The 10,626-nt window shown below is 40.0% G+C and overlaps 1 protein-coding gene across 1 annotated transcript; it reads right to left on the reverse strand.

The window, feature by feature from the left end:
• Positions 1-330: 330 nt before the first annotated feature.
• LOC103703744 (adenine nucleotide transporter BT1, chloroplastic/mitochondrial-like) lies at positions 331-7,972 on the reverse strand. The gene is made up of 4 exons (XM_008786716.6): positions 6,547-7,972; positions 1,326-1,487; positions 745-1,244; positions 331-579 (listed from the first exon to the last, which is right to left on the reverse strand). The coding sequence occupies exons 1-3, from the start codon at positions 7,141-7,143 to the stop codon at positions 771-773; spliced, it is 1,233 nt and encodes a 410-aa protein (XP_008784938.1). The 5' UTR covers positions 7,144-7,972; the 3' UTR covers positions 331-579; positions 745-770.
• Between the last annotated feature and the right edge of the window lie 2,654 nt (positions 7,973-10,626).

The raw sequence follows: 10,626 nt of genomic DNA on the forward strand, positions 1-10,626 counted from the left end.
GGACCCACCCAGCCATGCCCTTGCCTTGATGGACTTACAAAGACCATCACAAACTGCCTTACCCTTCCCTCCCTCAACCACATCTAATGGTTGGGTGCATCCCACCTTGACGAATCAATCAATGGGCATGGAGATGGCAGAGGCATCAATAGGCATCGAAATGGCACGGACCCCGAAGCAGCAACAAGATAAGATGTTTCGGGAGAAAGGGCAATAAAGGACAACCATTGCTGAAGTTATTTTTTTGGCAGAAATTGTTGAAATTATTGTCCGTCGCATTTTCACTGAAACCCATCGGCCTGCTAGCGAGCGACGTGAACTGATTCATCGTTGAAACCAAATAATAGAATAACATACTATAGGGTGCTCTTGCAGTCATAAAAAGAAGCAGAAACTCCTGACAAAAAATAAATAAATAAAAAGAAAAGAAAAGCAGAAACTGCACAAATAAGCAGTCAAGATTGCTACCCTAACACTTCTTTGCCATGGTTTAATACCATACCTTTCTCTGGTCATCTCTTTGTCCGTCCAAAAACCAGTTCTTTCAACAGTTTACGCTTTTTTCTTTTCACTACAAAACTAAAAACCAAAAACAAAGGGCCAAAAAAAAAAGCCTAGATAAGAACCTGAACCTTATTGTCAGCACTCAAAAACATCAGAGTTTCAAGAACAGAATTTTAAGAGGCACATAAAAGAACCTAGGCTAGGGCCAAAAATCTGAAATTTCGGCTTTGACTGGCGAACCTTATTGCTGAAGGGAACCGTTGAAACTATGCATCATCCTCATCGTCTATCAGTAATTTCTTGCAGGCCTCATAGCACATGAACGAGATCCCTGCAGCAGGCACCAACTTCATGCAGCTCGGGCCCAAACCCTTATAAAGACCATCAATCCCCTCCTTCTCCAATATGCTTACTAGAGCATGAAGCATGTTCTTGTAGACCTGCCTACCACCGACAGCCCCAACCTGCATGTGCTTCCGAGCCACCTCAAGTGGGAAGGTAGCGCTGCTTGAGATTGCCCCAGCTGCTGACCCGATCAGAAGAGTTGCCATGTTGCCTATTTCCTCCTCCTTGAATGTCTTCCTATAAAGTTTCTTCAGGGTTTCATATGCAAAGTAATTGGTCGCAGCATATGGTACCACTCCAATTAGACTTGGAGTGAGACCTCTGTACAGCTCTGCAGGGCCTTCTTCACGCAAGATTTTAATAAAAGCATGTAGGAGATTGTCATAGGCATCTCTCTGCAGATGAGGGATTGACATAATTTAAAAGGTAATTCTCTTGACTTTACCAATACACCATTCATTAGGTAAACTACAAACCTGTATGGTTAGTCTGGTCTTGAGTAACTCTAGAGGATATGTACAGAGGGTAGAGCTGACTCCAGCAAATGCTCCAGCAACTAGAGAAGAAGGGACAGGAAGTTTGGGCGGTTCCCCCATCTTAGGGGTCAAGATCTTCTTGGCTGTATCATAAGTGAATAGCTGCGAAAACGAACATTATCTGACACTTGTGAGTGCAGAAATGTTAATTATAAGTTCATCTCTGCTTATGTTGCCATATCTTTATATTCAATGCATTTACTTTTTTTATACTTTTTGTCAGAAAAGAATAAAAACTTAAATACCTGGCAGAAAAGACATTATTTCATCTTTTTTAACCGAAATTGGATTACCGAGACAACATGCACGCATAATAACAAGCATGGAAACCTTTTACACCAAAAAAAGAAAGGAATGCAGACAATGATCAGATGCATTACCACAAAAACTTTGTAGATTTCCAAATATAAAGAAAATTGGAACATTAGCCAACTAATTAAATCTGATAATTATTGTAGTGAACAACTTTTCAGAAAAAACTATTGTTGCCCCATGGATCAAATGGCCCCACTTAAAAACTTGCACAAATCAGTTTGGAACTCCAATAGCAATGCAAAGTAGTTAAACAAAAGCCGAGGGTGCAAAAAAGCAGCTCTAATTATCTACGCTAATACCCCCGGAAAAGGATTGGGTTCAATGCTCACTGGACCGTTTGATGATCCAATGCAGCATGGGCTCTTGGATCATGCATTGAGATGCAAGAAAGCATGGCTTTTGATGCCTTGCTCCTGTTTATTGCATGAGAATACTCCACGACTCCACGCGGCATTGGATCATTAAAGTCCAATGAGCATTGGACCCAGCCTGCTACTGAGAACTTTGAGGTGCAAATTAGTTTAGCAAGAATTCCAACAGGAGACTCAAGATAAAAGGATAAATAATTAAATTCTGCTGCACATTCAATGTGCAGATCGAAATTATGACCGCATAAAACTGATCGCAATGTTAAGTCCACTATCCCTACTGACCATACATGAAAGCTAATTTTTTTTCAAAGCCACAACCCTTTAACAGATTAAGACATGCTGTAAGAAATCACCTCTGGACTCAAAACTCAAGATATTCCAATGAAAAGAGTCACTTCCAGACAACATTGCAGTACTGGGAAGGTTCAGATCTCAAATATGCCTTATGTTGAATTCTAGATAAAACTTCTAAAGAGATGGAACATATAAGCTGCCTTTAACACTCTCATGAAGGATCAACAGTAGCATTTAATTCTCTCGACACTGTAATGCTTTCAAATACAAAATCTTCCAGATGATTTCAGAATGCAGAGCACACTCTGCAGCTACAGCCTAAATTATTAGTTTGCATACATTCTCAAGGTTCTAATCTCTATGGCCAGCCTTCTTGTGCAAACAGAGAGTGTATATCATCCGTCAAGAAAATCATGACACTGAAAGTGCATAATCTGCCATGTTCTGTATCCCAATTGTTGGCAAAACAGGTAATGAAATTTACCTACTTAGCAACTGGTTTAGAGAACTGCACCATGGAACCATCATGACATGGTTGTCAGTGGGTTGATGTGAGAAAGAAATGAAGTATCAGAAATTTTACGATATATTTTGTCGGATTCTAGTTTTCTTACAGAGTATATTACAATTTCTCATTGGCAAAATCTAGAAGAACACTACAATTGCCACTTAGGTACAGGTCTTGATATGTGGCTACCACTATTTTTCAAACCAATAGAATAATAGAAGAATTTATGTTATATGGATGACTATGCAATGAAAATATGGATTTCTTGAAACCTATGCAGGAATATTGAATTGGCAAATTACTAATAATTGTTCGAGCATTTATAAAATTTACTCTAGAAAACACGACCCAAGAATAGAGGTTAGTGGTGAATGAATCATTGTAATGATTTCAATGTGAGGGTTCAGGGATTTATATATGAGCAACAATGACAGATTAGACATGTAACATTCATTTCAGCAACGAACAAATGACCCTTAAAGACATGGACAATGCAATGCCACATAGAAATGATTAAAAGGGGTTTGAATGTATCTTTGGACCGCTTATTTAAGTATTCGACAGCACACTTGAAAAAAAATTTGAAATGCATGTCTACTGCTTTCTAATGGGGAAAAAAGAAACTTCTACAGGAAAAGATATAGAACATACACGAATGAGTGGCAGAGGAGGAACAAAGGGGAGAAGTATTAAACTATTTATAAAGGGGATTTTAAAGAATATTTTGACCATGAAAATAATAAAGAACCAGGGAGGGGGAAATCTAAACAAAGTTAAACTAGCTAAATGAGATTCCATGGTACAAACTATTCTTTAAAGAGGCTTGTTTGAAGGTTGCCTCCACTCACACCTCTCAAGGCACTTAAAACACCATAACAGAACTTACACCTAATTGTATGCCCTCTACTAGAGGCATAAGTATTAATCAGTTACTTCATCTATTAATGAAAGGAAAGGATGAGTCATTTTGATTACACTTGCATTATGAAGTATAAGGATGAAAATGCAAAGTTTGGTATTGAAGACTTTGTTGACTTAAAATTTACATAGCTAATAAAATGAGTAACAACAAACTAAAACATGCAATATTTAATGTATTAACTACAAAATCCATAAACAAGGATAAAGGATTTAGGTACTGGTCCATAACAGCTGTTTCAAACTGGACTAGTGAAGGATCGGTACTTGGGAAGCCATATATACTGATACAAGAAAAATGGAAAGAAGTTTGTGCCGACTGTTGTGCTGGTATCAACTACTGCACCGTGTGGCCATACACCAGACTGGCTATGATCATATGAGTACCAGTAATGAGATGTGCACCTTTGACCCTTTCACCGTGTTTGCTGCCTCACAGTCAATTAATCTTCCACTGAAGCTACATTATGCATTCATTGGTTTGATTCAACTGACATGTTCTCATATGTTGTCCTGTGTAGCTCCAACCAAACATTAAGCCGTGCTCCAACAAATTTACACCACATTATCTACAAATAACATTCATAGCAAGAGTCCTTCCTAAATATCTATTGCCAGCAGGCCTGCACATTCATCATCTATTAAAAATTGCACAAGCTTATGGTAAACCTAGAGGAAAAACAACTATAATCTGAAACTAATCATTATGTCCTCCAAAAGTCATTTCAACTAAATTTTGCACATTCATAGAGATGGTTGATGAAGTCAATGTAGCACGGTGAGATGCACCTGCAAATTTCACCAACTCTCTTCTATATTTATTTTCATCTAATTAAGTTATGGTGATTCATCACCAAAAAGGAAGAAAAATAAATCTATAAGCAAGCCTCACATCGAGCCAAACACTTGAGAAGCCCTAAGATCTTGAGCAAGACTCCATGTATTCATATAAATTGCTCTTTCCTAATAATCTTCTGTGAACTCTTTTCTGCTCCAACAGAAATGCTCAACATCTCTTCCTTCTCCTTGTCTTCCTTCTTCCTACTTTTCTTCTTTATTCTATATTTTCATCTTCCTTCTTGTTCTATTCTCTCTTCCTTCCTTTCCTTAAGCGAAAAACCAGCATAAACCTTCAAATATCCTATTTTCTTCTTTGAGTAATCATCCCTTTATTTCCCACAGAAAGAGAGATAACAGGCCACTATTGGCCATTAATACAGAAAAAGCATAAAAGAAGAGAAGTCGGTAGCTCCTTATATGCTAAAACCTAGCAAAACAAAAGGCAACATCTGTAACATATATCATAACCTTAGTTACTTATGTTCCATATAGTGATGGAATTAGAACAGTATGGTGACAATAATCAATGGCGATAGCAAGGATAATAGTGATTGGGAATGGCAGAAAGGATGGTATCAGACTATGAGTAATCACAGAGTAGTGTTGATCAGTGTTAATTTCACCAACGCTAGTTGCGGCTGTGACGGTTTGCTAGAAACAATGACAAAAATGGAGACAATTATAAAATTGGAGGTAGCAACACTGCTAAAAGTGATAGCGCTGCTGGTGGCAATAACAGTAACAGCGCTTGAAAATGTTTATGAAACTGGTGGAATTAAATATCACCTTTATTTTGAGCATCGATGATGATAGTGCCCTGCAAAATTGAGCCTTGTGAAGTTGGAAAGTGTCCTCCCTTGGGGAACTTGTCTCTCTCAAGCAATCTCCCATTAAAAAAAAATGAATTGACAAAAATTACCAAATATTCCTCCCCAAGGTCCATTTTTTTACTCTCCTAATTATTTTTGTACAGGAAACACCATTTGAAAGTATCATTGAACATCTATGACAAGCACATTCAAAATAAAAACCATGTGTGAAAACTTGCCAACGATCTTTTTGCCTTCATAACACGAATAGCAAGCAACATGACATGATTTTGGTTTGGGTCATAACTTGGTCATTGACTTTCGACTTTGAGGTCATGAGATGACACCCCGCTTCAGCCTTAAAAAATTGGAATTCTCGTATGAAAAGGATTAGCATTCGAAACAGCAAAAAAAAAAAAAGGCATCAAAATTTCAATCATGCTATCATGCAAAAATGATTTTGTGCTATCGCTGTTAGGCCTCTGTCTAACAATAAATATGCCTAGAGATGAAATGCAAGTATTATCATGAATTGGACTTCCAATTCGAGCTTAAGACAAACTGCATGCCTGTATCCTTGCTTACATCAGAAAAGGTAAAGAAGAGAAGGCAATCAGTGACAGTATATACTCAATCAAATGACTCAGATGCATCCTGCAACTCACACTTGAAGAATTCAAAATTGTTCCACAAATAAAAAACAAAGAAAAAGCAAAACGGTACATTTTTTTCTATTTTTAGTACAAGCCCCTATTGTCTAAGTCCATGCATCCTTGGCATATTTAAGCTTGCTAACTCAGAATACTAGAATAACATAAAATCAATTTTAGGAAAGGAGCACTACACACAGAATCAACTCGAGTATAATATACTGAAGCATAAGCATACGGTGAATACATTTGAAAACTCAAAGTCCCCATGCTGATCGAATAAATCGACAACAAACGAGTCAGAAGAAAACGAGGAACAAAAGAAAATCGAAAAAGAATTTTCTTTCTAAGCAAAAAGACTTACTCCAGTGTAGATTGTACCAAGTAAACAGTAATGGCAGAAAGAGAGTCACAAAAAGCAAACACAAGCTCAAGACAAAATCAACAATCACTTACTTCGATAGCCTTGCTTGGAGCAACTCGGATGACGTTGACAAAATTGCCACGAAACAACCCCTTCCACCCCTCAGTCCCTATAATAGTGTGGAACACTTCGGTCGTCGAGTTCCCATTGCTACCCACCATGAGATGCGTTCTGATCGTCTCCAAGGGAGCGACCGCGGTTCGCGAGACCGCCCCGGCAATCCCCCCACTGAACAACCTCCTGAAATGGGGGTTTCCAATCCGGATCTTTAATTTCAACCCGACCTTCGTCTTCTTCCGAGGCTTGGCTTCCTCTAACACTTGTTCGGCGGCTTCCACAGCCGTGTCGCTTGGAGAACCGACGACGCGAAACCCAAACTCCGGCGACACGTACTTGGCGTACAGATCGGTGATGCCGTTGTCTTTGGGATCGGGATGAGGATTGGGATTGGGATGGGGATTGGGAGGACTGGGCGAAACGCCGAAGCCGACCCCCATCTGGCCCACGCTCGCAAACAAGCCACCGGGAGGATAGAAACCCTCCTGGAGGTTCCAGGAAAGCCCGAGATCCGGAATGGGGAAGAGCCCATCCCTCTTCTTCTCAAAGGTCTGCATTCTCTTCTTTGACATGAAAACTATCTATTTATTTGCGGCAGCTAACTAGAGTTTGGACAAGGTAGGGTGCCAACAAAATTCATGTATGCCCTTGGAAATTTAAGAGGTTCGCAGGGATAGCGATAGGGATTCCTTTGAGAGGATAAGGATGGATGGTTGATGGAAGAGAAGAGATGAATCAAGAAATGCGTTCTTTCTAGGCCAGGGCACGGAAGGAATCCAACACAAAAAAGAAATAAATAAATAGGAAGCTAATATTGGCAGTCTAAAAGGTCATGCTGCTGTATTTTGACGAGAAACGGAGATGTATTTTTAAAAAAAAATGGAAACTTTGTCGAATCGTCAGAGAAAAATAGGGGAAAAATTGGCTATTTGAGCGATCAGGCGATGAGACGGAATCTCGGAAAAAGCCCGAAGTGCAAGAGGTGGTTTTTTCTCGGAAAAAGAAAAAAAAAAGTAGATTATTTGAGTCGGATATTACCGCATCCAGGATTTAATGTATCGCTAAGATTTGGAAGACGGAAGAATACGCGATTCCCCGGCAACTTCGGAAAACCCGAACATGAAAAATTCCTTCTCCTTGTGGAAACGAGGGTTTGGGGGCTCAAGAAACAACCCAAGAGGAAGAAGGAATCACATCCAATCTCGACAAGAGAAGAGAAACTTATCCATCTCCTCTCCTACGCTTCCTTAGTCTCTCTGGGAGATGGGGATAGGGAAGGGGAAAGAGAGGGCGGCGGGTTCCTTCCCTACCTTCTCTCTCTTGCCCCTCGTTTTATCCCTCACAGTTGCGATCGACTTTTTAAGGCTGGGTCGCTCCTCGACATCTCTCATCGTCACTCGTGTAATTACTTACCCTTTTATTTAATAAATTGGGGGGAAGCTTCTAGGCTTCTTGCTTCCTCCTATTTCCATCAACAAAAAAAAAAAAAAAAAAGGCCGAGTTTTGGACGGCGACGAAGTCCCATCCCGCTTTGACCAAAATATCCTTAAATATATATACTTATTCGCTCCTTGCAGAATCTTTTGGGTCGGCCACGGTTGTTAGGAACCTTTCTCAGTGACCGTACTGCCACCGCCCGCCACGGAAACCACCTACCTTCCGAGGGCAGCTAGCGCGGGAGCATGCTTGCCTCTTTATCACTTTTGAGTGGGTCGTAGGTTAGATGAGAGGGGTAGGTAAGCCAAAGGCGGAAGGTTAGAAAGCTTTTAGCCTTTTCCGATGAGGTGAAAGCACTAAGATGAAATTACTCTATTCTTTTCTTCTTTTATGTGTAATAGCAATACCATTCACCGTCGATCAAACCCACCTAGTAATTTTTTCATATTTAGATATATTTGAGATGTTAAAATAATCATAAGATAAAACAAAATTTATGACCCTACTTCCAAATAGGTGAGCCAGCAAAGTTTGACGAATACTATGGAAATACATATATTTTTTGCAAGATTGCAGCCCCATATATTCATTTTGGGTTCACGTTGCTTTTCCATTATAGATACTGGGATTTGATGCTTATTTGCGTAACTCGCAAGATTCTTTAGCCAATTCTTTTTTAATAATCAGAATTATTTTGCTTTGTTTATTTCTAGTAGTGTGGTGTCAAGTGAATTAAGGATGCCCATTCTAGAATTCTACCTGCAGCATGAATTTTTAATTTACCGATGCTACTCTATTTCAAGTAAATTTAACACACACAAAAAAAATGTAAGCTTCGTCTTTGCTTTGTCATGACTCGCGAGCAATGGTGAGAAGCATATTTGGCCATTAGAGCAATTTATTTAAAATACAAAGAATTCTCTTGCGAAGTGTTGAGGTGATGGTGTTAAAATATTGGTTGTGGGTGCAGCCAGGACGAATTTATTCCAAGCAAGTGGCATTATCATGCTGTAGTCATGATGATTGTCCCTGGCCTTAGAATTGTAAATAAAGAAGCAATTTCCCCTCATTTGTGTAATCCTCTGCTCATCGTTGACAAGAAAGCCCACCGAATCTGGAGCCCACAAATTATGCCGTATTAATGCGACTTGGAGGGGCCATGACGTATCTCATCACCAGTGGAACAGGATCGAGCGTGGTCCTCTTCACTGTAGTTTTCTGGCAAAATTCGATCACATCTAACCATCGTTAGAGCAGGATAAAAGCGGCGTCCGCTCGTATGGTTTTCTCTGCTCCCCTTGGGCCTGGAAAGTACGAAGACACAGACTGGGCTCGATGGACCTGAAATTTGCCCCAGCGAGTCCGCGGTACCTTCGATCGCACGTGATCGGCGTGCCCATTCGAGGCTTCTTAGAAAGGCCGCGTGAAACCTAAATCCAAGTTTGGCCGGCGAGTAATTGTCCCGGGCAGATGGGAAGCAGGCACGTGTTTCAGCGCAGCGGTCGTAATCGGGTTGACTCGGAATCCCGAACGGTGAAAATTACAAAGAGTCTCCCTCTGAGGCACGGTCCGTGCCCGATTTGAAAATCTTAGCAAGCCTCGGCTTTCCAAGGCATCGGATCATGACTTCACCTTTGACTTGACCGCCGTAACCGCATTCGCGAGGGCAACAGAATAATTTTCTCCGCCGAGGGCTGCTTGCTGGGTGAGATTCGCATGCCGACCCGGACCAAGTCATCAACCTATACGACCAACTTCATCCCTAAAAAAAAAAACCCGCTTATACCGGATCATTTTAGGTGAAATCATCTGATCGCAGTTATAATTACAAATTAAAGACCAGTAGAATAGGCCATCTTCAGGCATCTTAAACATTACTACCAGGAGCTGTGCGACACTCATGGGAAAGAAGACCATGCATTAGCTGCATTCTGGAGAACAGATAACTGGTCTAATTTCTTGATAAAACTGCACAAACAAAGAAAAAAGAACAGGATATTGCTTGCCAAAGGTGTCGGAACATTCTGAGAAACCTAAAGCTCTTCATGAAACCACCATCTATTGTTTTCTTCTTCAAGGATTTTTTTTTAAAAAAAATCTTTTTGAGAGATCACTTTTTGGATTTCAATCCATTTGATGTGCTTCACGATCCTTTCCCTTCTTGCATTGCTTTTCTTCATGTCGAACATTGCAACCACCTGTTTCTAGATTAACTCAAGCCACATGACACCTTTTTTTTTTTTTATGAGGTCGAATAAAGAACAAGGAATATGCTCAAGTAAAAAAGCAAAAACTGAGTAGAACAACAACATTAAGAGAATGTTTGGTCAACAAGTCCTATTAGAAGGGATGTACAGAGAACTCAAAATGAATGAGTTCTACGAAAATGGTTGTTTGGTTGTTTTCCATGAAACTTGCTCTGTCCAAATTGACAAGTTATTAAACCTGAAAAGTGAGTTCTATGAGAAACACCTCCACCTATTTTTCCGTAAAACCTGTTCTACAGAGAATGAGAGAACCGTATTTCATGGAAAATCAAACAGCCCCTAAGTTTAAATGTACAGATCAGAAATCTTACCATGCTGACATCAAGAATGTCATGGGAGCTTCCGGCCATC

Source organism: Phoenix dactylifera, chromosome 12 (genome assembly GCF_051530095.1).
Source record: "Phoenix dactylifera cultivar Ajwa chromosome 12, Ajwa_hap1_PhDact_Kaust_v1.1, whole genome shotgun sequence".
NCBI lineage: Eukaryota > Viridiplantae > Streptophyta > Magnoliopsida > Arecales > Arecaceae > Phoenix > Phoenix dactylifera.